The 22192-nt window shown below is 45.3% G+C and overlaps 1 protein-coding gene across 4 annotated transcripts in view; it reads right to left on the minus strand.

The window, feature by feature from the left end:
* Window positions 1–22192, minus strand: part of tmem245 (transmembrane protein 245) — a 257862-nt gene that overhangs the window by 5712 nt on the left and 229958 nt on the right. For 3 of the 4 annotated variants that reach the window (XM_070881138.1, XM_070881139.1, XM_070881135.1), the window contains one exon: window positions 10917–11111. In XM_070881138.1, the coding sequence (XP_070737239.1) occupies window positions 10917–11111 (195 nt within the window). Of the gene's footprint in view, window positions 1–391; window positions 449–10916; window positions 11112–22192 lie in introns of those variants that run through there. The other variant, XM_070881137.1, reaches the window with a different exon arrangement.

Here is a 22192-nt window from a genome sequence, read left to right on the forward strand (position 1 = left end):
TTCTATTCATGAATAAATTTCACTGTTGGAACACAAGAAATAAATCTTGGCAGTCAACCCAATATGGCCCACTGCAAAATATCAATCTTATTCAAAGGCCACGGGATGGCTAGTATTGGAAATGGATTGGTGGGGGGGGGGGGGGGAAGGGGTGCTAAAGTACCCAAGAGGAGAGAAATGAAGGGTGGCATGCCTGGGTGACCTGAAGAGCAGTAGCCAGGAGAGAAAGGTCCACGAAAGGTCAATAGAAGGAGAAAATAAAGGGGGAGAATAAAGTAATGGGCTTGGGTCCAGAGTAGTTGCCAAATCGCACACACAAATGGGCATAAAAGGAATTCAGGTTACATACACATGGAGACATGAGAGAGGAGACAATATGAGAGAGTCCAAAGTTAAAGTCGGAGGTCCAGTAGTGCGAAGAAGCTAGGGTGGAGTCAGCTTGGAGCATCTATAAAACAATATCGAGGTTTAAAGGCAACAACTTGCATTTAACATAGTAAAACGTCCCAAGGCGCTTCACAGGATCGTTATAAAACAAAATTTGACACCGAGCCACATTTAGGGCCTAAAATTCGCCACCATTTTGGAGCTAACAGTGTTTTGAAGCTAACTTAATTTTGCAAGTTTCGCCAATGTTATAACGCCGTCCTTAACAGATAATGGCCAATTTTTTTTAGTTAACATTTTTATGACGTCACTCAGGGTCAAACCCACCCATAATGCCATTTTTGGGAGTTTCGCCAAAAAGGATTAAAAAAAAATTGGCGCTGGGGACCGCTTTGTAAAACCTTACCTTACCAAGTCAGAGTCAGATAGAAATTGGCATTACAGACGCCATCTTGTTTATCGGAGTTGAGTTATAGGTTTTGGAGGGAGGGAACAAGACTTATATTATATCCAAACTAATTAAAAATGTTTGTTTGTGTGGAAGGAAAAGAGAAACTTTATTTATTGCAGTAAATTGCGAGTTGAAGTTCCACCACCGAACCACTGCTCACCAGGTTCAAGGCACACAGGGTCGGAGTGCTGGCCGGTAGAATCGCTCCCTCGGCCGGACACAGGAACTCGGCGCTCGGCTTCCAAAGAAGTCCGGGGGGGGGGGGGGGGGGGGGGGTGGAAGCCAAGCCGGGGAGAGGGGCAATAGCAGGCGGCTTTTTGGCTGGGGACAGGAGCGGCAACGGGGTGGGGGGGGGGGGGGGGGGGGCCATTCGGCCAGGGATAGGGGCGGCAGCAGGGGGCCATTCGGCCAGGGATAGGGGCGGCCGTGGCAGGTCATTTATGAGCCGCCGGCTGAGACGGGGAGTTTCAGCATCAAAACATTCCTAGGGCAGGTATAGCACGGATACAAAAACAAAATACTGGATGCTGGATTCTGGAATAAAAACAAAAAATGCTGCAAATCTCAGCGGGTCGGCATGGGAAAAATCAGCACGGGTTAGCTACAGAGTAAAGCACTATAATTACACGTTACCCTGGAAACCTAAACGCTTGGGCATGCACAGAGAACAGGCTCAGTTTTTCGGCGCTGTCAATTAGCTCCACCTACAGAAGCTAAGATCTTTCTGTGCAGTGCCAAATTCATGAAGAAAAATGGCGAAACTTCAGACATTTCTTTTGGTGCTACTTCGACTTTAAAAATCGGCCGTTAATCTTAAATAGCGCCAAAAAAAGGCAATGTGGAATTTTGGGCCCATGGAGTTATTAGAGCAAAATACTGCGGATGGTAAAAATCTGAAATTAAAACAGAAAATGCTGAAAATACTCAGCAAGTCAGGCAGCATCTGTGGTGAGCGAAACAGAGTTAATGTTTCAGGCCGATGACCTTTGGTTAGAAGATGTTGTCTGACTTGCTGAATATTTTCAGCATTTTTTGTTTTATTTGAGATATTCGGGCAGATGACCAAAAGCTGACCAGGAGCATATTAAAGAAGGAAAGAAAGGTAGGGAGGCGGAGACGTTTAGGGAGAGAATTCCAGAACTTAGGGCCAAGACAGCTGAAGGCATGATCACCAATGGTGGAGCGATTAAAATTGTGGATGCTCAAGAGGCCAGAATTAGAGGAGCGCAGATATCTTGGAGGGTGGTAAGGCTGGAGGACATTACAGAGATAGAGAGGGGTGAGACCAGGAACAGATTTGAAAACAATGATGAGAATTTTAAAATTGCTTACAGGGAGCCAATGTAGATCAGCGAGCACAGGGTGATGGGTGAACGGGACTTGGTGCAATTTAGGACACGGGCAGCAGAGCTTTGGGTGACCTCAAATTTATGGAGTGTGGAATGTGAGAGGCCGGCCAGGTGTGCTTTGGAATAGTCAAATCTAGAAATAACAAAGGCATGGATGAAGGTTTCAGATGATGAGCTGAGGCAGGGGTGGAGTCGGGCAATGTTCCGGAGGTGGAAATAGACGGTCTTAGTGATGGCGCGGATATGTGATTGGAAGCTCATCTCGGGGTCAAATATGACACCAAAGTTGTGAACAGTTTGGGTCAGCCGCTGACAGTTGTCAGGGAGAGGAATGCAGTCAGTGGCTGAGTTTGTGGTGGAGGCAGAAGACACTGGCATTCGTCTTCCCAATATTTAGCTGGAGGAAATTTCTATTCATGAATGTTTGACAAGCAATCTGACAATTTAGAGACAGTGGAGGGGTTGAGAAAGGTGTTGGTGAGGTACAGCTGGTGTGAGCGTATATGTGGAAACTGACTGTGTTTTTGGGTGATGTTTCCGAGGGGCAGTACATACATGATAAATAGGAGGGGGCCAAGGATAGATCTTTGGGGGACACCAGAGGTAACGATGCAGGAGTGGGAAGAGAAGCCATTGCAGGTGATTCTCTAGCTATGATTAGATAGATAAAAATGGAACCAGGCAAGTGCAGTCTTACCCAGCTGGACAACGGTGGAGAGGCATTGGAGGAGGATGCAGTGGTCAACCGTTGTAATGTATGTACCTGTGAGTATGCTCAGATTTGTAGAGCTGTTGCATTGTGAGTGGCTTGGCCAGTCATGTGATGTTCACAAGACTCAATAAAACCCCAGTCATTTGAGTCTAGGTTATCCATGATGAGGTATGCAGTTGAGAGTCTAGTGGATGAACTGGTAATGTGTAGTGTGATTTATTAACAAAGGTTTATCAACTAGTTCTTAATAGCAATGTGTTGCTATGAATTCTTAAGCAAAGAACCATGAAGCAAATACATTACAACCATGTCAAAGGCTGCAGACAGGTCAAGACGGACGAGGAGGGATAATTTATCTTTGTAACAGTCACATAGGATATCATGTGACCTTGATAAGAAGTCTCGGTACAATGGCAGGGCTGGAAACCTGAATGGAAAGATTCAAACATGGGAGTTCTGGGAAAGATGGGCACGGATTTGGGAGACAACACGTTCAGTCTTTGGAGAGTTATGGGAGGTTGGAGATGGGGCAGTAGTTTGCAAGGACGGAGGGGTCCTTTTTGAGGAATGGGGTGATGACAGCAGATTTGAAGGAGAGCGGGACAGTACCCAAGAGGAGAGAAGCATTAATAATATTAGCTAATATGGGAGCCAGGAAGGGACGTTGGATGTTCAGCAGTTTAGTGGGAATAGGGTTGAGGGAGCAGGAGATGGGTCTCATGATGAGCTCGCAGAGGGCATGAGGGGAGATAGGAAAGAAACTAGAAAAAGATGTGAGTTCAGGGCTAGGAAAGGGAGAAACGTTAGAGGAAGTTTGGCATAGTGGGCTAGGGGAAGGGAGGGAAGTGGCAGAGAAAGCTGATCAGATGGTCACAATCTTACTGACAAAGAAGCCAATGAGTTCCTCACACTTGTTGCTGGAGGTGAGGCTAGAGGAGACAGGGAAGAAGGGTTTAAAAAGACTATTTGCAATAGAGTAAAGAAGCCGGTAAGGAAGGCAGTTGTGAAGGGGGAATGAATGCAGGAACTGTGAGAGGCAGAGTATCAGTGGGAGCACTGCTGGAAAAGAGAGCTGATGAGGTGTGCTTAGTCGACCATGAGTCAATAGAGTGTGATCCAGGAGTCCAATGGAAATGAGTAGTGACCTCAATATTAGTAATGCACAGCAGCAGATCCAATATACCAGAAAAGGAGTGAAGAGCAGTGGAATTGAAACACCAGGACCAAGGGAAGTGAAGTCCAGGGAGCCAGGCAATGGTAAAAGGTAATCCATGTGATCAGTGCAGGTGAAGCAGCTGATGTACGGGAGCTTAGGGAGTTGAGGTGCACAGAAGGGAGCAGCAGTAGAAGCTTAAGTAGCCAGTCCAACCCAGGCCAGCAAAGGTAATGGAGGAGACAGTAAAGTGTTTTTTGATAGAGTCTGAAAATAGTTAAAGAACCAGTTAATAAATACACAACTGCTTTAATAAATGTAAATTGCAGATATAAACAACCGTTAGTATATACATTATTCTTTCTGTTAACAAGTTTGTGCTTTATGTGGTTTCATGTGGGTTCTAGATGTGGCAGTGGAGGAGGCAGTGTATCTCCAGTGAAAGAATTTGTGAAGTTGTGTATGACTTCTGTTAAGAGACGGTAAAGCAAGTGTTTGTGGATTGACACCTGGAATTCAACAGTGTTCCAGCAGTGCGGTGCAAGAAGCAACGCCTGAAGAAATGTGCGGCACCAAGTGTACAAAGATGTAGCACTTTTAAGAACATGAATGAGAGCAAGATATATAGAGATCAATTATATAAATGCTTCACGGCTGACCCTTTTTATTCACTACTACTATTCAAAGAAAACTTTAAAATTGTTCATGAGCACACTTTCATTTTGGGGAAAGTAAAAGGTAAGGATTGCTTCCTTTCCTTTTGGCAGAACCCAGTAGTTATGATCAACTCATAGCAAGAGATTTGCAATACACTGAATATCTCCTCCTAATTCATGCGGTCTTTACGTAATTCACTGAAAATATGTCGACATACCGTGCAATTATTACACAGAAGTCTTAACCCAGGGCAACACATGTCAAACCAATTACTCCTTTTTCAGTATATAAAACTATCCTGGATCATCCTCATATCAGGTAAGTGCCAGGACTGACAGCATGTCGTGGATTTATGATAAACACATTTGGAGAGTAGAGCTGCAGTATTTAGGAGGGGACTTTTATCAGAGAGTTATTTATCATTTATCATTGGAAAGATGTATACGAAAATCAGTGAATTCAAATGTATGGAAGCGGGAACTACTAAAGGAGCACCGGAAACAGCACGAGAGCAGACCAGAGCGGTAACTATTAAAGGAGCACCGGAAACAGCGCGAGAGCAGACCAGAGCGGTAACTATTAAAGGAGCACCGGAAACAGCGCGAGAGCAGACTGGAGCGGTAACTATTAAAGGAGCACCGGAAACAGCGCGAGAGCAGACTGGAGCGGTAACTATTAAAGGAGCACCGGAAACAGCGCGAGAGCAGACCGGAGCGATAACCATTAAAGGAGCACCGGAAACAGTGCGAGAGCAGACCGGAGCGATAACCATTAAAGGAGCACCGGAAACAGCGCGAGAGCAGACCAGAGCGGTAACTATTAAAGGAGCACCGGAAACAGCGCGAGAGCAGACCGGAGCGCTAACTACTAAAGGAGCACCAGAAACAGCGCGAGAGCAGACCAGAGCGGTAACTATTAAAGGAGCATCGGAAACAGCGCGAGAGCAGACCGGAGCGGGAACTATTAAAGGAGCACCGGAAACAGCGCGAGAGCAGACCAGAGCGGTAACTACTAAAGGAGCACCGGAAACAGTGCGAGAGCAGACCAGAGCGGTAACTATTAAAGGAGCACTGGAAACAGCGCGAGAGCAGACCGGAGCGCTAACTACTAAAGGAGCACCAGAAACAGCGCGAGAGCAGACCAGAGCGGTAACTATTAAAGGAGCACCGGAAACAGCGCGAGAGCAGACCGGAGCGGCAACTATTAAAGGAGCACCGGAAACAGCGCGAGAGCAGAACGGACCCGCAACTACTAAAGGAGCACCGGAAACAGCGCGAGAGCAGATCGGACCGCTAACTATTAAAGGAGCACCGGAAACAGCGCGAGAGCAGACCGGAGCGGTAACTATTAAAGGAGCACCGGAAACAGCGCGAGAGTAGATCGGACCGGTAACTATTAAAGGAGCACCGGAAACAGCGCGAGAGCAGACCGGAGCGGGAACTATTAAAGGAGCACCGGAAATAGCGCGAGAGCAGACCGGAGCGGGAACTATTAAAGGAGCACCGGAAACAGCGCGAGAGCAGACCGGAGCGGGAACTATTAAAGGAGCTAGCTGTGAGCAGCACCAACGGACCTATGAGTGAGAGAAGTAAAAAGAAATCAAAGTATGATGTCAGAGGAAAGCGGGGAAGTGATTGGTTGGTCAGTATTTCTCTTTTTTGGGGCATGGGTTTAAATTAAGAGCCACGATTAAAAACTAAACATTCAAAACTTGAAAGCTAAATTAATTAAATAAAATACAATAGTGATGGCTGGGCAGGTGATATGTTACAACTGCAACATGTGGACACCATTGAGGTCCACAGCGAGCACATCTGCAGTAAATGTTGGCAGCTCGAGGAACTTCGGCTCCGTGTTGATGAGCTGGAGTCCGAGCTTCAAATACTGCGACACATCAAGGAGGGGGAGAGTTACCTAGATGTTATGTTCCAGCAGAATGTCACACCCTTTAGCTTAAATAACTCAAATTTGGTCCGTGGTCAGTGACAGGAGGGTGTGAATATGGGTGAGGCAGGTATGGGGATCCAGGATGCATTGATGGAGGAGCCTTAGCACTTGCAATCATCCAACAGGTACGAGTTACTTACTCCCTGTGTAGACGAGAGCAGGGACTGCAGGGAGGATGAACAAACTGACCACACCTCCGTGGTACAGGGAGCTATTCAAGTGGGGGGAGCAAAAAGAAATGCGGTAGTGGTAGGGGACAGTATAGTTAGGGAGATAGATACTGTTCTCTGCAGCCTAGAGTGAGTCCCGAAGGCGGTGTTGCCTGCCTGGTGCCAGGGTTAAGGACATTTCCTCTGGATTGGAGAGGAACTTGGCGTGGAAGGGGAAAGCTTCAGTTGTCGTGGTCCATGTAGGTACCAACGACATAGGTTGGACAAAGAAAGAGGTTCTGCTGAGAGAGTATGAGCAGCTAGGGGCTAAATTTAAAATCAGAACCACAAAGGTAATAAAATAATCTCTGGATTACTACTTGAGCCACGACCAAGTTTGCATAGGGTAAATAAGATCAGAGAGATAAACGCATGGCTCAAAGATTGGTGTGGGAGAAATGGGTTTCAATTCATGGGGCACTGGCACCAGTACTGGGATAAGGGGGAGCTGTTCCATCGGGATGGGCCACAGTTGAACTAGGCTGGGACCAGTGTCCTGGCAAATCAAATAACTAGGGCTGAAGATAGGGCTTTAAACTAAATAGTAGGGGGGGATCAGGTGGGCGAAAATTTAAAAAGTCAAAGAAAAAGTAGAAGGCAATATTGCAGGGTAGCAATAGGGGCAATGATAACTAAAGTATGACAGGAAGGGACAGACTGTATACACATAATAGTGCATCAGAAAGTGGGGTCAGAGTAGGGAAAAATGGTAGTAAGCCAAAATTAAAAGCTCATTATCTGAATGCACACAGCATTAGTAATACGATAGATGAATTGACGGCACAAATAGAAATAAATGGGTATGATCTGATAGCCATTACAGAGACGTGGTTGCAAGATGACCAAAGGCTAGGAATTGAATATTCAGAGGTATTGGCCATTTCGGAAGGATAGTCAGAAAGGAAAAGAAGGTGGGGTAGCTCTGTTAATAAAGAATGAGATCAGTGCAGTAGTGAGAAATGATATTAGCTCAGAAGATCAAGATGTAGAATCAGTTTGGGTGGAGATAAGAAATAATAAGGGAAATAAGTCACTGGTGGGAGTAGTCTACAGGCCTCTTAACAGTAGCCACACCGTAGGGCAGAGTATAAATCAAGAAATAATGTAAGCTTGTAAGAAAGGTCCAGCAATAATTATGGGCGATCTTAATCTTCATATTGATTGGACAAATCAAATTGGCAAAGGTAGCCTTGAGGAAGAGTTCATAGAGAGTATGTGGGATGGTTTCTTAGCACAATATGTTGTGGAACCAACCAGGGAGCAGACTATTTTAGATCTGGTAATGTGTAATGAGACTGGATTAATTAATGATCTCAGTGAAGGATCCAATGTTTTAAAGACTAGTGGAAGGCCAGAGGATTGGGAAATTTTTAGAAACTAGCAAAGGATGACTAAAGAAATAATAAAGAGAGTGAAGATAGTTTGAGAGAGTAAACTAGCAAGAAATATAAAAACAGACAGTAAGAGCTTCTACAGGTATATAAAAAGGAAGAGAGTAGCTAAAGTAAATATTGGTCCCTTAGAGGATGAGACTGGGGAATTAATAATGGGAGACAGGGAAATGGCAGAGACTTTGAACAAATATTTTGTATCGGTCTTCGTGGTAGAAGACACTAAAAGCATCCCAAAAATTGATAAGCAAGGGATTATTGGGAGGGGGGGGGGGGACTTAAAACAATCACTATCACTGGAGAAAAAGTACTAGGCAAACTAATGGGACTAAATGTGGACAAGTCCCCTGGACCTGATGGCCTGCATCCTAGGGTGCCTGCATCCTAGGGTCTTAAAAGAAGTGGCGTCAGAGATAGTGGGTGCATTGGTTATAATCTACAAAAATTTCCTAGATTCTGGAGAGGTCCCAGCGGATTGGAAAACTGCAAATGTAACGAGAGGGTGGATAAAGGGGAACCAGTAGATATGGTGTATTTGGATTTCCAAAAGGCATTCGATAATGTGCCACATAAAAGGTTACTGCACAAGATAAGAACTCACGGGGTTGGGGTAATATATTAGCATGGATAGAGGATTGGCTAACAAACAGAAAGTCAGGATAAATGGATAATTTTCAGGTTGGCAAACGATAACTAGGCTGGGGCTTCAAATAATTACAATCTATATTAATGACTTGAATGAAGGGACCGAGCGTAATGTAGCCAAATTTGCTGATGATATAAAGATAGGAGAGAAAACAAGTTGTGAGGAGCACACAAATAATCTGCAAAGGGATAGGCTAAGTGAGTGGGCAAAAAATTGGGAGATGGAGTATAATGTGGGAAAATGTGAGGTTATCCACTTTGAAAAAATAAAAAAGCAAATTATTATTTAAATGGGGGAGAGATTACAAAATGCTGAGGTACAGAAAGATCTGAGAGTCCTTGTACATGCAACACAAAAAGTTAGAATGCAGGTACAGCAAGTAATTAGGAAAGCAAATGGAATGTTGGCCTTTATTGCGAAGGGGATGGAGTATAAAAGTAGGGAAGTCCAGCGACAACTGTACAGAGCACTGGTGAGATCACACCTGGAGGAATGCGTACAGCTTTGGTCTCTTTATTTAAGGAGGGATATACTTGTATTGGAGGCAGTTCAGAGAAGATTCACGAGGTTGATTCCTGAGCTGAAGGAGTTGTCATATGAAGAAAGGTTGTGCATCATTATACTCATGAGAAATGATCTTATTGAAACATGTAAGATTCTGAGGGGGCTTGACAGGGTGGATGCAGAGAGAATGTTTCTCCTCGTGGGGGAATCTAGAACTAGGGGGCATAATTTCAGGATAAGAGTCGCTCATTTAAAACGGAGATGAGGAGGAATTTCTTCTCTGAGGATCGTGAATCTTTGGAATTCTCTACCCCAGAGAGCTGTGGAGACTGGGTCATTGAATATATTTAAGGTGGAGATGGACAGATTTTTGAAAGATAAGGGAGTCAAGTGTTATAGGGAGAGAGCGGAGAAGTGTAGTTGAGGCCAAGATCAGATCTGATCTTTTTAAATGGCGGAGTAGGCTCGAGGGGCCAGATGGCCTACTCCTATTTCTTATGTTCTTATGTGTAGGACCATAACGACTTGACTTTCTGAAGCATAGGAACATTGACTTAATTGCAGAATCCATTGACTTAATTGCAGAAGTGGACAAATGAGTGCCAGCTGACAAGTTCCAGCAAAAAATCTGCCTTGAACGGAGCAAAGACAAACATCTCAGATTGAGGGTGAATTACACACCAACTGGAGAAGAAACAACTGCTAGTGTTAGACTCAAGTGGTGCTTTAAAAGCCATCTACTGATGAGTATTTCTCATTTTTTATTGGATTTTTTGAAGCCTACCGAAGCGGTTTCCAGTTGGTCACCAAAAGAGAAGCATCACACTGTGAGATAGCTGATGCTTTTACTGTTGGTGCACAGGAAAGCAGATGTTCTAAACAAAGCTTGTGCATAATGTAGAATATATTATTTAGCAGAAATCACTCCTTCGTTAAGTCGAGAGTGGACAGCAACACTAGTTTAATTTTCAGGATAATGTTATCTATGCCGCCAATTTAAAAAGACTTGGATTTATATAGCGCCTTTCATGACCACCGGACATCCCAAAGCACTTAATAACCATTTCTGACAGAGGCAAGAGATATGGGCTGCAGTAGTGCCTATTTAAGTAGTGTGCGATTTAATCTGATCAATAGGCCTGATAAGACACCACTCATTTTATTCAGTGCTGCTCCTTCATTACAATATGTCAACAATACAGTACAAAAAACAGAACTTTCAAAAGAGGGTGAAATTCAACTTCTGTGGATCTTCTAGCGAATCAGCCGCCCATTATACCCCACCGATTTTCCTTTCCATTGAAGTCAATTTCACTCCCATAATTCAAAACACATAGATAGAATATCTAAACCAATGATTAAAAAAAAAGATTTATTGTTAAATAGTTATCAATTTTAAGTAACAGCTCTAAATAGATCTCCTATATGGTTTTAAATTCTGGTCTTGTACGAAACAGATGCAGGGGAATTGTCATAAACTAATTTAGTAGAAGCTTCTGTGGAAACTTACCGATGTATTTGCAATGGCCAAGGAGTCTGGGAAGGAGTTGGCAATGCAGTTGAAGGACTCATCAACATAGCGCTGTATATGTTGGAGGCAACTACTAGGATGCATAATAGGATGGGTCCAATGATTGCACCTTCTAGCCCAAGGTAGTAAGCTCCTCCAGCTACTGCCAAACCAGTGAGATATGGGTGACCACCCCTGTGGGGAAAAAACAAACAAATATAACTGCCTTAGGAGATTAAATTACACCATTTATTTAGTTTTTACTTTGTTTGCCAATTTCAATGAAATTGTTGTTTTAGTTGAGAATTTAGGAGTGTTTTTTTTATCATTGGCTATTTTTAAAGCCTGCAGCATCCATTAAAAACAATGCACTTGCATTACACTGAGCACAGAAACGGGCCATTCGGCCCAACTGGTCTCGGCTAGCATTTCTGCTCCACACGAGCCTCCTCCATCCCTCTTCATCTAACACTATCAGCATACCTTCTGTTACTTTCTCTCTCATGTGCTTATGTAGCTTCCCTTTAAATTAATCTATGCTATTTGCCACAACTACTCCTTGTGGTAGCGAGTTGCACATTTTTAACACTGTTTCCTGAATTCTCTATTGGATTTATTAGTGACTATCTTGTATTTATGGCCCCTAGTTCTGGTCTCCCCCAAGTGGAAACATCGTCTCCAAGTCTACCCTATCAAACCCTTTCATGAGCTTAAAGACCTTGAGCAGATCACACCTCAGTCTTCTCTTTTCTAGTCTTTCCTAATAGTTATAACCTCTCAGTTCTGATATCATTCTTGTAAGTATTTGTTGCACCTTCAAGGTCTCTATATCCTTAACATAATATTTGGACCAGAACTGTGTACAGCACTCCATGTGTGGTCTAACCAAGGTGCAATTAAAGTTTAACATGACTTCCCTGTTTTTCAATTCTATCTCTTTAGAAATAAACCCCAGTGCTTGGTTTGCTTTTTTTTAAATGACCTTACTAATCTGTGTCACTACTTTATTAATTTGTGTATCTGTACCCCTAGATTCCTTTGCTCCTCTACTCCATTTAGACTCTCGGGTGGCGAAATCGCCCCTTTTTATAGCCCCGTTGGTGGGGAGCGCTATAGCGTTTTTGCTCGGGGGAGGGGGCACTACTGCCTCTTGGGAAATTGCCCCAGATGTTTGGGGGACACTGTCCTAGCAGCGCCATGCCCCACGGTTAAAGTCCTGTGCAGCATCTTTAATTGTCAGCCGACTCTTAGGGTGGCTCCCGTGATGGCAGCCCTGCACTCCGTTTTGGGTACCGGGCTGCTGGCCCAGTTGATCATGTCCTGGTGGCGGCTACCAAAAGGGCCTGCAGTGCGCACAGCAGCCCTTCCCTTTAATGGAAGGCAACGGGTTTGTAGTGCTGGCCTACTCCGCGCAGCGCTGGACTCCCGCGCTATCGCCTCGGGAGCGCCCCTCAAAGGAAGCGGAGTGCCGGAGACAGCCCAATTCCGTGTTGGGGGCTGGACTTTCGGGATGGGCGCAGGAAGTCCTACCCCTTATTATCCAAGCAGCATGTGGCCTCCTTATTCTTCCTACCACCTCACACTTATATTGATATTCATTTGCCAATTTAATACACATTCTGCAAGTTTATTCACGTTTTCTTGTATTTTGTCACAGACTTCATTTGTATTAATTACCCCCACCAATTTGGTGTTGTCTGCAAATTTAAAATTGTATTAGTCATAAGAACTCTACAGACAAGCTAGTTTCATGAGAGTTTGGATGGCTTTAAACTGGCAATCAAAGGAATAAACCAAGTGTGGGAAGACACAAGCTGCTTTGAAATTGTTGTAGATCAGAAAACTGTAAGCTTGTTAAACAGAAATGCACTGCAATATATTTTGCTGGAGAATTCTTATTAGCACAAAGTGCTTTAATCATTTCTAAACCAGTGGCCATTTGGCCGATCTTCCACAGAAATTTGCAGACCCCCATCACAGTGCTCATCTTTTAAATGTAGCTAACAGTCACAGATTTAGATAATTTCTCACCAACAGTATTTTATGTTATGATCGCACAAAAAACAGTTCTTCTCTTCCAGTTAAATATTACAGTATTATATAAAATGAAAAGGTTATCAACTAATTTAGAAGTAATAACTCATTTTGCCATAAATAGGTCTTCTGTTGTTAATAGCAATACTGTATTGCTACTAAGATGTTAATTATTGTGCAAATTTACATATTACCTCTAAACTGTATTCAATCCAGCTTATAACACCTAGTACATTTCATTAACAAATGCCAATGCTCCCTTCTTTTCCTTTTTGTTATTTTAAGAAAACTATGCTTTCCTTGAAATTATCTCAGCGATCTATCTGGATGTTGCTCTAGTTGATATCTAAACCAGAGCAACATTAGATCAATTTCTCCTTTCAAAGCTACCAACTGCTCTTTTGTGTTCATATATACACCTTTCAAATCACATAATATCTACACCTGATAATGCAACTGTTTAAACTTTCATATGAATTTTAACTAAAACTATCACTGAAACTGAAAAATCCATCACTAGTATACAAACACCAACTTATTAGATACAACACAAGACTTTCAGACTCAACTCAAATGAAAACATAGAAATCCAAAGTTCAAGTTGTGATAATTACAGATTGAATCATCCCCATCATTATAAAAACTGATAGCTTATCACTTCCAAGGAGTGGAAGCAACTCAAAAAAACACTTCTACTTTGAATACATTTGCATCATGAACAATCTCGTATGAAGAGGGCAGGCAAATCATGTGATTTCCAAGTCTGTTCCCAAAGCAGTTTCTCAACAACAGCTTTGATTTACTCCTGTCGTTTATCCAAAATCTGACCAAATTCTGTAGAATTGGCAGTTATCTCAAAGTCTCTTCAAACAGTTTAAGAATGGGGAGAATTGAAATTAGTTTTCACATGGCATGTGAATATATGAAATGAAAAGAATACCATATCTGCAGAACAAACAACATGAGGGTGGGTTTTAGGAGTAAGATTTATGATCTGAAAATGACAAACTGTAAATCTATAATGAACTATATGCAGCACTAATTTATTCGAGTGGGACAAACTTCAAAATGGGTTACAATTTAAATCATGCAAGAGCAATTTCAAAGCTAAATATTTTTACAGCTCCATATGTAACATGGAGTCATGCCCAAAGGCACCAGTATAGAATGTAGTCACGATATTCCCAAAAAATGCTGTGCGACATCAACCTGGAAATTACAAATCATTCGATCCAACATCTACAGTAGGGGAAATGCTTATAAACATTATATAAATGTTCATCTAATGAGTAGTATGGGCTCAATTTTCTACAGTGATTTGCGCCGTTTTTTTTGAGCAGGCTGCTTTTTTTGATCCAAGTTAAAAATCCACAGTTTCCCCAATCAATTTGCACCAGCGTAACTCAGTTAGTTACGATTTTTTGAGGTAAGTTTTTTTTTTAGCCAAAGGGGGCGTAACCTGCCATCCGCGCCAATTATGGCCATGCAGGCAAGTTTGGCCAGCTGAGAGTTACTCCAGTTTTGCTTAGGCCAGTGTATGTGGCCTCTGCAGAAAAACCTTACGGAGAGTTAAAGAAATCGCGCAAGTAAGGAAATCGGCGCAGGTAAGAGCAGCAGATACCCGGACAGCAGCAGCAGGAAAGGTAAGCGAGGGGGGGGGGGGGGGGGGGAGAGAGAGAGGTGGGGGTGTGTGGGGGAGGGGAGGGGGGTTGTCTTTCAGGTGTAGTTATGCGGGGACTAGGAGGGAGGAGGCCATTCGGCTGGGATGCGGCGGGATAGCGGACTGGGAGGGCACTCGGAGCCAGGGTCGGGTGGGGGAGTGGACTGGCAAGCCCTTCAGCCAGGGCTAGGGACGGGGAGCAGGACCAGCTTTAATAATTGGAGGTAAGTTGCTGCAATATATTTTAATGTGTTTTTAAGTTGATCAGTATGTTTTAATGTATTTTTAAGTTGGTGCAATATGTTTTAATGTGTTGGGAGCTGGCTGTATGTTTCACTTTGCAGCCTCAGCTTGCATTGTGTCCCAAGTTACCGTGGCAATCCGATCTTTTTGGCGCAGATCAAGGCTCCGCCCACCCCCCCCCCCGCCCCCCACCACCAATTCCCGAGGAGACTGGACACACTGCGAGCCGCCAAATTTGAATTATACATCGGGGAAATTTTGGCAAAATATTTCTGTCGCATTTCTGGCCTAGAAAACCCAGCGTAACTCGAGCAATACACCAGAAAACGGGCTTGGGGAAAATTGAGCACATAGGCTGCAAGGAGTAGTCTGCATGGATTTAGAAGTAATATATCACGCAGCGCTAACACATTAGTTACCCCTAGGATTATGGGCCCAAGTTTCCACATGATTTGCGCCTGATTTTTAGGAGCAATTCTCCACATTTTTTTTTCTGCAGTTCTAGTCAGGTAGAACAGTTCTACTTTGGAACAGAATTTTTTCTTCAAAAGGGGCGTGTCCGGCAACTGACGCCTGATTTCAAACTTTCCACAGTGAAAATGTACTCCAAACTAAAGTAGAATGGAGCAAGTGAAGATTTTTGCAGAACTGAAAAAACCTGTTCTACACATTAAAAAATCAGGCGCAGGTTACAAATTAGGCGTCCAGAACGAGGTGGGGGGGGGGGGGGTGGGGGGAAGGGAAGTCATTAAATTTTATAATAAATCCTTATTTATACTTATACAAATATTATACAAATAAATCCAACCTGAATAAACATTTATAAGCAAAGAAAAGATTAAATAAAGCATCTTCCTACCTGTGTGAAAGTGCTTCAGGCAGGCCTTTCGGGACCGAAGGCTGAACGGGCCGGCCCGAGACTTCGGGCAGGGCCCGTCCCCAGCACCAGATTTACAGGTAGGTGGCGTTGAGTTGGGTCGGGGAGGTTCGGTTCGGGTCGGGGGGAGGGAGGGAGGGAGAGAGAGAGAGGGGGAGGGAGAGAGAGAGGGGGGGAGGGAGAGAGAGTGGGGGGGAGGGAGAGAGAGAGGGGGGGAGGGAGAGGGAGGGGGAGAGGGAGAGGGAGGGAGGTCAGGTCGGATCCAGTCCGGGAGCGGGAGTCAGGTCGGGTCGGGTCCAGTGGGGGGGGGGGGGGGGGTCGGGTCGGGTCGGGGGGCGGGAGCGTGGGTCGGGTCGGGTCGGGTCCAGTCGGGGGGGCGGGGAGCGGGAACAGGAGCGCGGGTCGGGTCGGGTCGAGTCGGTGGGGGGGGGGGGGGGCGGAGCGGGAACAGGAGCGCGGGGCGGGTCGGGTCGGGTCCAGTCGGGGAGCGGGAACAGGAGCACGGGTCGGGTCGGGTCGGGTCCAGTCGGGGGGGGGGGGGGGGGGGAGCGGGTGTCGGGTCTGGTCCGGAGGCATGGGGGGGGGGGGGGGCGGGGAGCGGGTGTCGGGTCTGGTCGCGGGGGAGGAAGCAGGAGCTGCCCATGGGAGGAGCCTTATTCACGCAGCTCCAGTGAGGCCATTCGGCCAGGGCTAGGGGCTGCGTGCTTCGGGCCACTCCCACACAGTTCGGCGCCTGGAGCTACTGCACTTGCGTGCCCACTGTAGCGCGCATGTGCAGAGGTCCCGGCACTATTTTCAGCGCAGGGACCTGGCTCCGCCCCCTACAGCTCCTGCTGCGCTGCGCCGAGGGCCAGAGTACCTGCAGGGAGGTGGAGAATACGGAGGATTTTTTTAGGCGCACTTTGTGGCGTAAAAAACGAGCGTCCAGGTCGGGACTGCGCCGTTCTAGGCACGGCTCGAAACTTGGGCCCATTGTAGTGTAGTGGTTAAGGACTAGTAATCCAGAGGCCTGGACTAATAATCCAGAGAACATGAATTTAAATCCCAGCATGGCAGTTTGAGAATTTGAATTTAGTGAAAAAGAATCTGAAAATAAAAAGTTGGTATCAGTAAAAGTGACCATGAAGCTGTCGATTGTTGTAAAAACTAATTGGTTTTTTGGAAGAAAACCCGCTATCCTTACCCGGTCTGGCCTAAATATGATTGACTTGTAACTAGTAGGCCACTCAGTTGTACCAAACCGCTACATGCAGCAGTTCAAATAGGCGGCCCACCAACATCTTCTCAGGACAATTAGGGATGGCAAAAAAATGACAGCCTTGCCAAAGACGCCCTTATTCAGAGAATGAATAGAAAATATTAAGGCTATCCAATGAATACAACTAACTTAGATTTTTCAGAAGCAATATAATAAAGCTCCACTCACGAGATTTCAAAAAGGTACAAATTATTTATTGTTCATTGTATTAATGACAAGATAAGCTAGCTGGATTTCAAAATTGCCTCAACATAGAAAATAGGTGCAGGAGTAGGCCATTCGGCCTTTCGAGCCTGCACCACCATTCAATAAGATCATGGCTGAGCATTCCTTCAGTACCCCTTTCCTGCTTTCTCTCCATACCCCTTGATCCCTTTAGCTGTAAGGGCCATATCTAACTCCCTCTTGAATATATCCAATGAACTGGCATCAACAACACTCTGCGGCAGGGAATTCCACAGGTTAACAACTCTGAGTGAAGAAGTTTCTCCTCATCTCAGTCCTAAATGGCCTGCCCCTTATCCGAAGACTGTGTCCCCTGGTTCTGGACTTCACCAACATCGGGTACATTCTTCCCACATCTAGCCTGACCAGTCCAGTTAGAATCTTATATGTTTCTATGAGATCCCCTCTCATCCTTCTAAACTCCAGTGTATAAAGGCCCAGTTGATTCAGTCTCTCCTCATATGTCAGTCCAGCCATCCATGGAATCAGTCTGGTGAACCTTCGCTGCACTCCCTCAATAGCAAGAACGTCCTTCCTCAGATTAGGAGACCAAAACTGAATACAATATTCCAGGTAGGGCCTCACCAAGGCCCTGTACAACTGCAGCAAGACTTCCTTACTCCTATACTCAAACCCCCTTGCTATGAAGGCCAACATACCATTTGCCTTCTTCACCGCCTGCTGTACCTCCATGCCAACTTTCAATGACTGATGAACCACGACACCCAGGTCTCGCTGCACCTCCCCTTTTCCTAATCTGTCACCATTCAGATAATATTTTGCCCCCAAAGTGGATAACCTCACATTTATCCACATTATACTGCATCTGCCATGTATTTACCCACTCGCCTAACCTGTCCAAGTCATCCTGCAGCCTCTTAGCGTCCTCCTCACAGCTCACATCGCCACCCAGTTTAGTGTCATCTGCAAACTTGGAGATATTACACTCAATTCCATCATCTAAATCATTAATATATATTGTAAAGAGCTGAGATCCGAGCACTGAGCCCTGCGGCACTCCACTAGTCACTGCCTGCCATTCTGAAAAGGACCCGTTAATCCCGACTCTCTGTTTCCTGTCTGCCAACCAGTTCTCTATCCACATCTGTACATTACCCCCAATACCACGTGCTTTGATTTTTCACACCAATCTCCTGTGTGGGACCTTGTCAAAAGCCTTTTGAAAGTCCAAATACACCACATCCAGTGGTTCTCCCTTGTCCACTCTACTCGTTACATCCTCAAAAAATTCCAGATTTGTCAAGCATGATTTAACTTTCATAAATCCATGCTGACTTGGACCAATCCTATCACTGCTCTCCAAATGCGCTGCTATTTCATCCTTAATGATTGATTCCAACATTTCTCCCACCACCGATGTCAGGCTTACCGGTCTACAGTTCCCCGTTTTCTCTCTCCCTCCTTTTTTAAAAAGTGGTGTTACATTAGCAACCCTCCAGTCCATAGGAACTGATCCAGAGTCGATAGACTGTTGGAAAATGATCACCAATGCATCCACTATTTCTAGGGCCACTTCCTTAAGTACTCTGGGATGCAGACGATCAGGCCCTGGGGATTTAACGGCCTTCAATCCGATCAATTTCCCTAACACAATTTCCCGCCTAATAAGGATATCTTTCAGCTCCTCCTTCTCACTAGACCCTAGTACATCCGGAAGGTTATTTGTGTCTTCCTTTGTGAAGACAGAACCAAAGTACGTGTTCAATTGGTCTGCCATTTCTTTGCTCCCCATAATAAATTCACCCGAATCTAACTGCAAGGGACCTACGTTTGTCTTCACTAATCTTTTTCTCTTCACATATCTATAGAAGCTTTTGCAGTCAGTTTTTATGTTTCCGGCAAGCTTCCGCTCATACTCTATTTCCCCCCTCTTAATTAAACCCTTTTGTTCTCCTCTGCTGAATTCTAAAATTCTCCCAGTCCTCCGGTTTGCTGCTTTTTCTAGCTAATTTGTATGCCTCTTCTTTAGAATTAATACTATCCTTAATTTCCTTTGTTAGCCACGGTTGAGCCACCTTACTCATTTTATTTTTACTCCAGACAGGGATGTACAATTGCTGAAGTTCGTCCACATGATCTTTAAAGGTTTGCCATTGCCTATCCACCGTCAACCCTTTAAGTATCATTTGCCAGTCTAATCTAGCCAATTCGCGCCTCATACCATCAAAGTTACCTTTCCTTAAGTTCAGGACCCTAGTTTCTGAATTAACTTTGTCAATCTCTGTCTTAATAAGGAATTCTACCATATTATGGTCACTCTTCCCCAAGGGACCTCGCACAACAACATTGCTAATTAGTCCCTTCTCATTACACATCACCCAGTCTAGGATGGCCAGCTCTCTGGTTGGTTCCTCGACATATTGGTCTAGAAAACAATCCCTAATACACTCCAGGAACTCCTCCTTCACCGCATTGCTACCAGTTAGGTTAGCCCAATCAACATGTAGATTAAAGTCACCCATGATTACTGCTGTACCTTTATTGCACACATTTCTTATTTCTTGTTTGATGCTGCCCCCAACCTCCCGACTACTATTTGGTGGTCTGTACACAACTCCCACTAGCGGTTTCTGCCCTTTGGTATTCCGTAGCTCCACCCATACCGATTCCACCTCATCCAAGCTAGTGTCCTTCCTTACAATTGCATTAATTTCCCCTTTAACCAGCAATGCCACCCCGCCTCATTTTCCTTTCTGTCTGTCCTTCCTAAATGCTGAATACCCTTGTATGTTGAGCTCCCAGCCTTAGTCACCCTGGAGCCATGGCTCCATGATGCCAATCACATCATATCCGTTAACTTCTATCTGCGCAGTTAATTCATCTACCTTATTCCGAATACTCCTCGCATTGAGGCACAGAGTCTTCAGGCTTGTCTTTTTAACACACTTTGACCCTTTAGAATTTTGCTGTAAAGTGGCCCTTTTTGTTTTTTGCCTTGGATTCATCTGCCCTCCACTTTTACTATTCTCCTTTTTAGCTTTTGCTTCTGTCTCCATTTTATTTCCCTCTGTCTCCCTACATAGGTTCCCATCCCCCTGCCATATTAGTTTAACTCCTCCCCAACAGCACTAGCAAACACTCCCACTCGGGCATTGGTTCCGGCCCTGCCTAGGTGCAGACTGTCCGGTTTGTACTGGTCCCACCTCCCCCAGAACCGGTTCCAATGTCCCAGGAATTTGAATCCCTCCCTTCAGAACCACTGCTCAAGCCACGTATTCATCGGAGCTATCCTGCGATTCCTACTCTGACTAGCACGTGGCACTGGTAGCAATCCTGAGATTACTACCTTTGAGGTCCTGCTTTTTAATTTAACTCCTAGCTCCCTAAATGCGTCTCGTAGGACCTCATCCCGTTGGTACCTATATGTACCACGACAACTGGCTGTTCACCCTCCCTTTTCAGAATGTCCTGCCCCCGCTCCGAGACATTCTTGACCCTTGCACCAGGGAGGCAACATACCATCCTGGAGTCTCGGTTGCGGCCGCAGAAACGTCTATCTATTCCCCTTACAATTGAATCCCTATCACTATAGCTCTCCCACTCTTTTTCCTTCCCTCCTATGCAGCAGAGCCACCCACGGTGCCATGGACTTGGCTGCTGCTGCTCTCCCCTGATGAGTCATCCCCCTCAACAGTACCCAAAGCGGTGTATCTGTTTTGCAGGGGACCCCTGCACTACCTTCCTTGCACTGCTCTTTCTGTTGGTCTTCCATTCCCTATCTGGCTGTGTACCCTTCTCCTGCGGTAAGACCAACTCACTAAACGTGCTATTCACATCATTCTCAGCATCGTGGATGCTCCAGAGTAAATCCACCCGCAGCTCCAGTTTCGCAACGCGGTCCGTCAGGAGCTGCAGGCGGATGCGCTTCCCGCACACATAGTCGTCAGGGACACCGGAAGTGTCCCTGACTTCCCACATAGTACAGGCAGAGCATAACACGTGTCCGAGCTGTCCTGCCATTGACTTACCCCTTAGATAAACTTAATGTGACAACAACAAGGCTAAAGGTTAGTTACTGATATCGAAAAGAAACAAGAAAAGCTACTTACCAATCACCAGCCAATCACTTGTCCCCTTGCTGTGACATCACCTTTCAATTTCTTTCTACTTCTTTTTTTGACTTCTCTCCCCACTGCAGCTACAAAGCACGCCTTTTATAGGCCTCCCGACACCACGCACTCCCGCCTCTCGCTGCCGCTGGGCCTTTTATAGACGTCCCGACACCATGCACTCCTGCCTCTTGGACTGCCACCGCCTCTCGCTGCCGCTGGGCCTTTCATAGGCCTCACCAACGCCACGCACTCCCGCCTCTGGACTGCCGCTGGGCCTTTTATAGGCCTCACCAACGCCACACATTCCCGCCTCTCGGACTGCCGCCGGGCCTTTTATAGGCCTCACCAACGCCACGCACTCCCGCCTCTCGGACTGCCGCAGATGGTGATAAATGTAAAAGAAATTCTGAGGAGCAGGAGAGGTCTATGCATTCCTTGCAACAGGTGTTGAGAAGTACATGTCAGAGGCTCATTGTCTTCTTTCTTTTCTGAAGTCTTCAAGAGACGATAGCCTGGACTTCCACTGGCCCCAGAGATGTCCCTGATCCTTGCCATATTTCCAGCCCCGGGGTCTTTTGCACTCTAGAGGCAGACTCCCTGGCCTTTGTTGGAGAGTCCTACTAAAATTAGTGTGGAAGTCTGTAGCATTAAGCCATGGAGGTCTGCTGCAGAGTGGAAGTGCCAAAAGCCTCAGAACTGCTGGTATAAAGTAAAATAAAATCAAAATATTTCTTCCTGTGTTCTGGGCTATGTGTATTGCTATGCATGCAGAGCCATAACACAGACCCTTGATGGTACCATTATCTTTAACATGCCACTGTTAACCTTTGAATACTGGACATTTACCGAACAGGTGGCCCATGTCCAGCATTTAATCAAAGCAAATGATGATCTGTGTTTCCCTCA

Source organism: Pristiophorus japonicus, chromosome 5 (genome assembly GCF_044704955.1).
Source record: "Pristiophorus japonicus isolate sPriJap1 chromosome 5, sPriJap1.hap1, whole genome shotgun sequence".
NCBI lineage: Eukaryota > Metazoa > Chordata > Chondrichthyes > Pristiophoridae > Pristiophorus > Pristiophorus japonicus.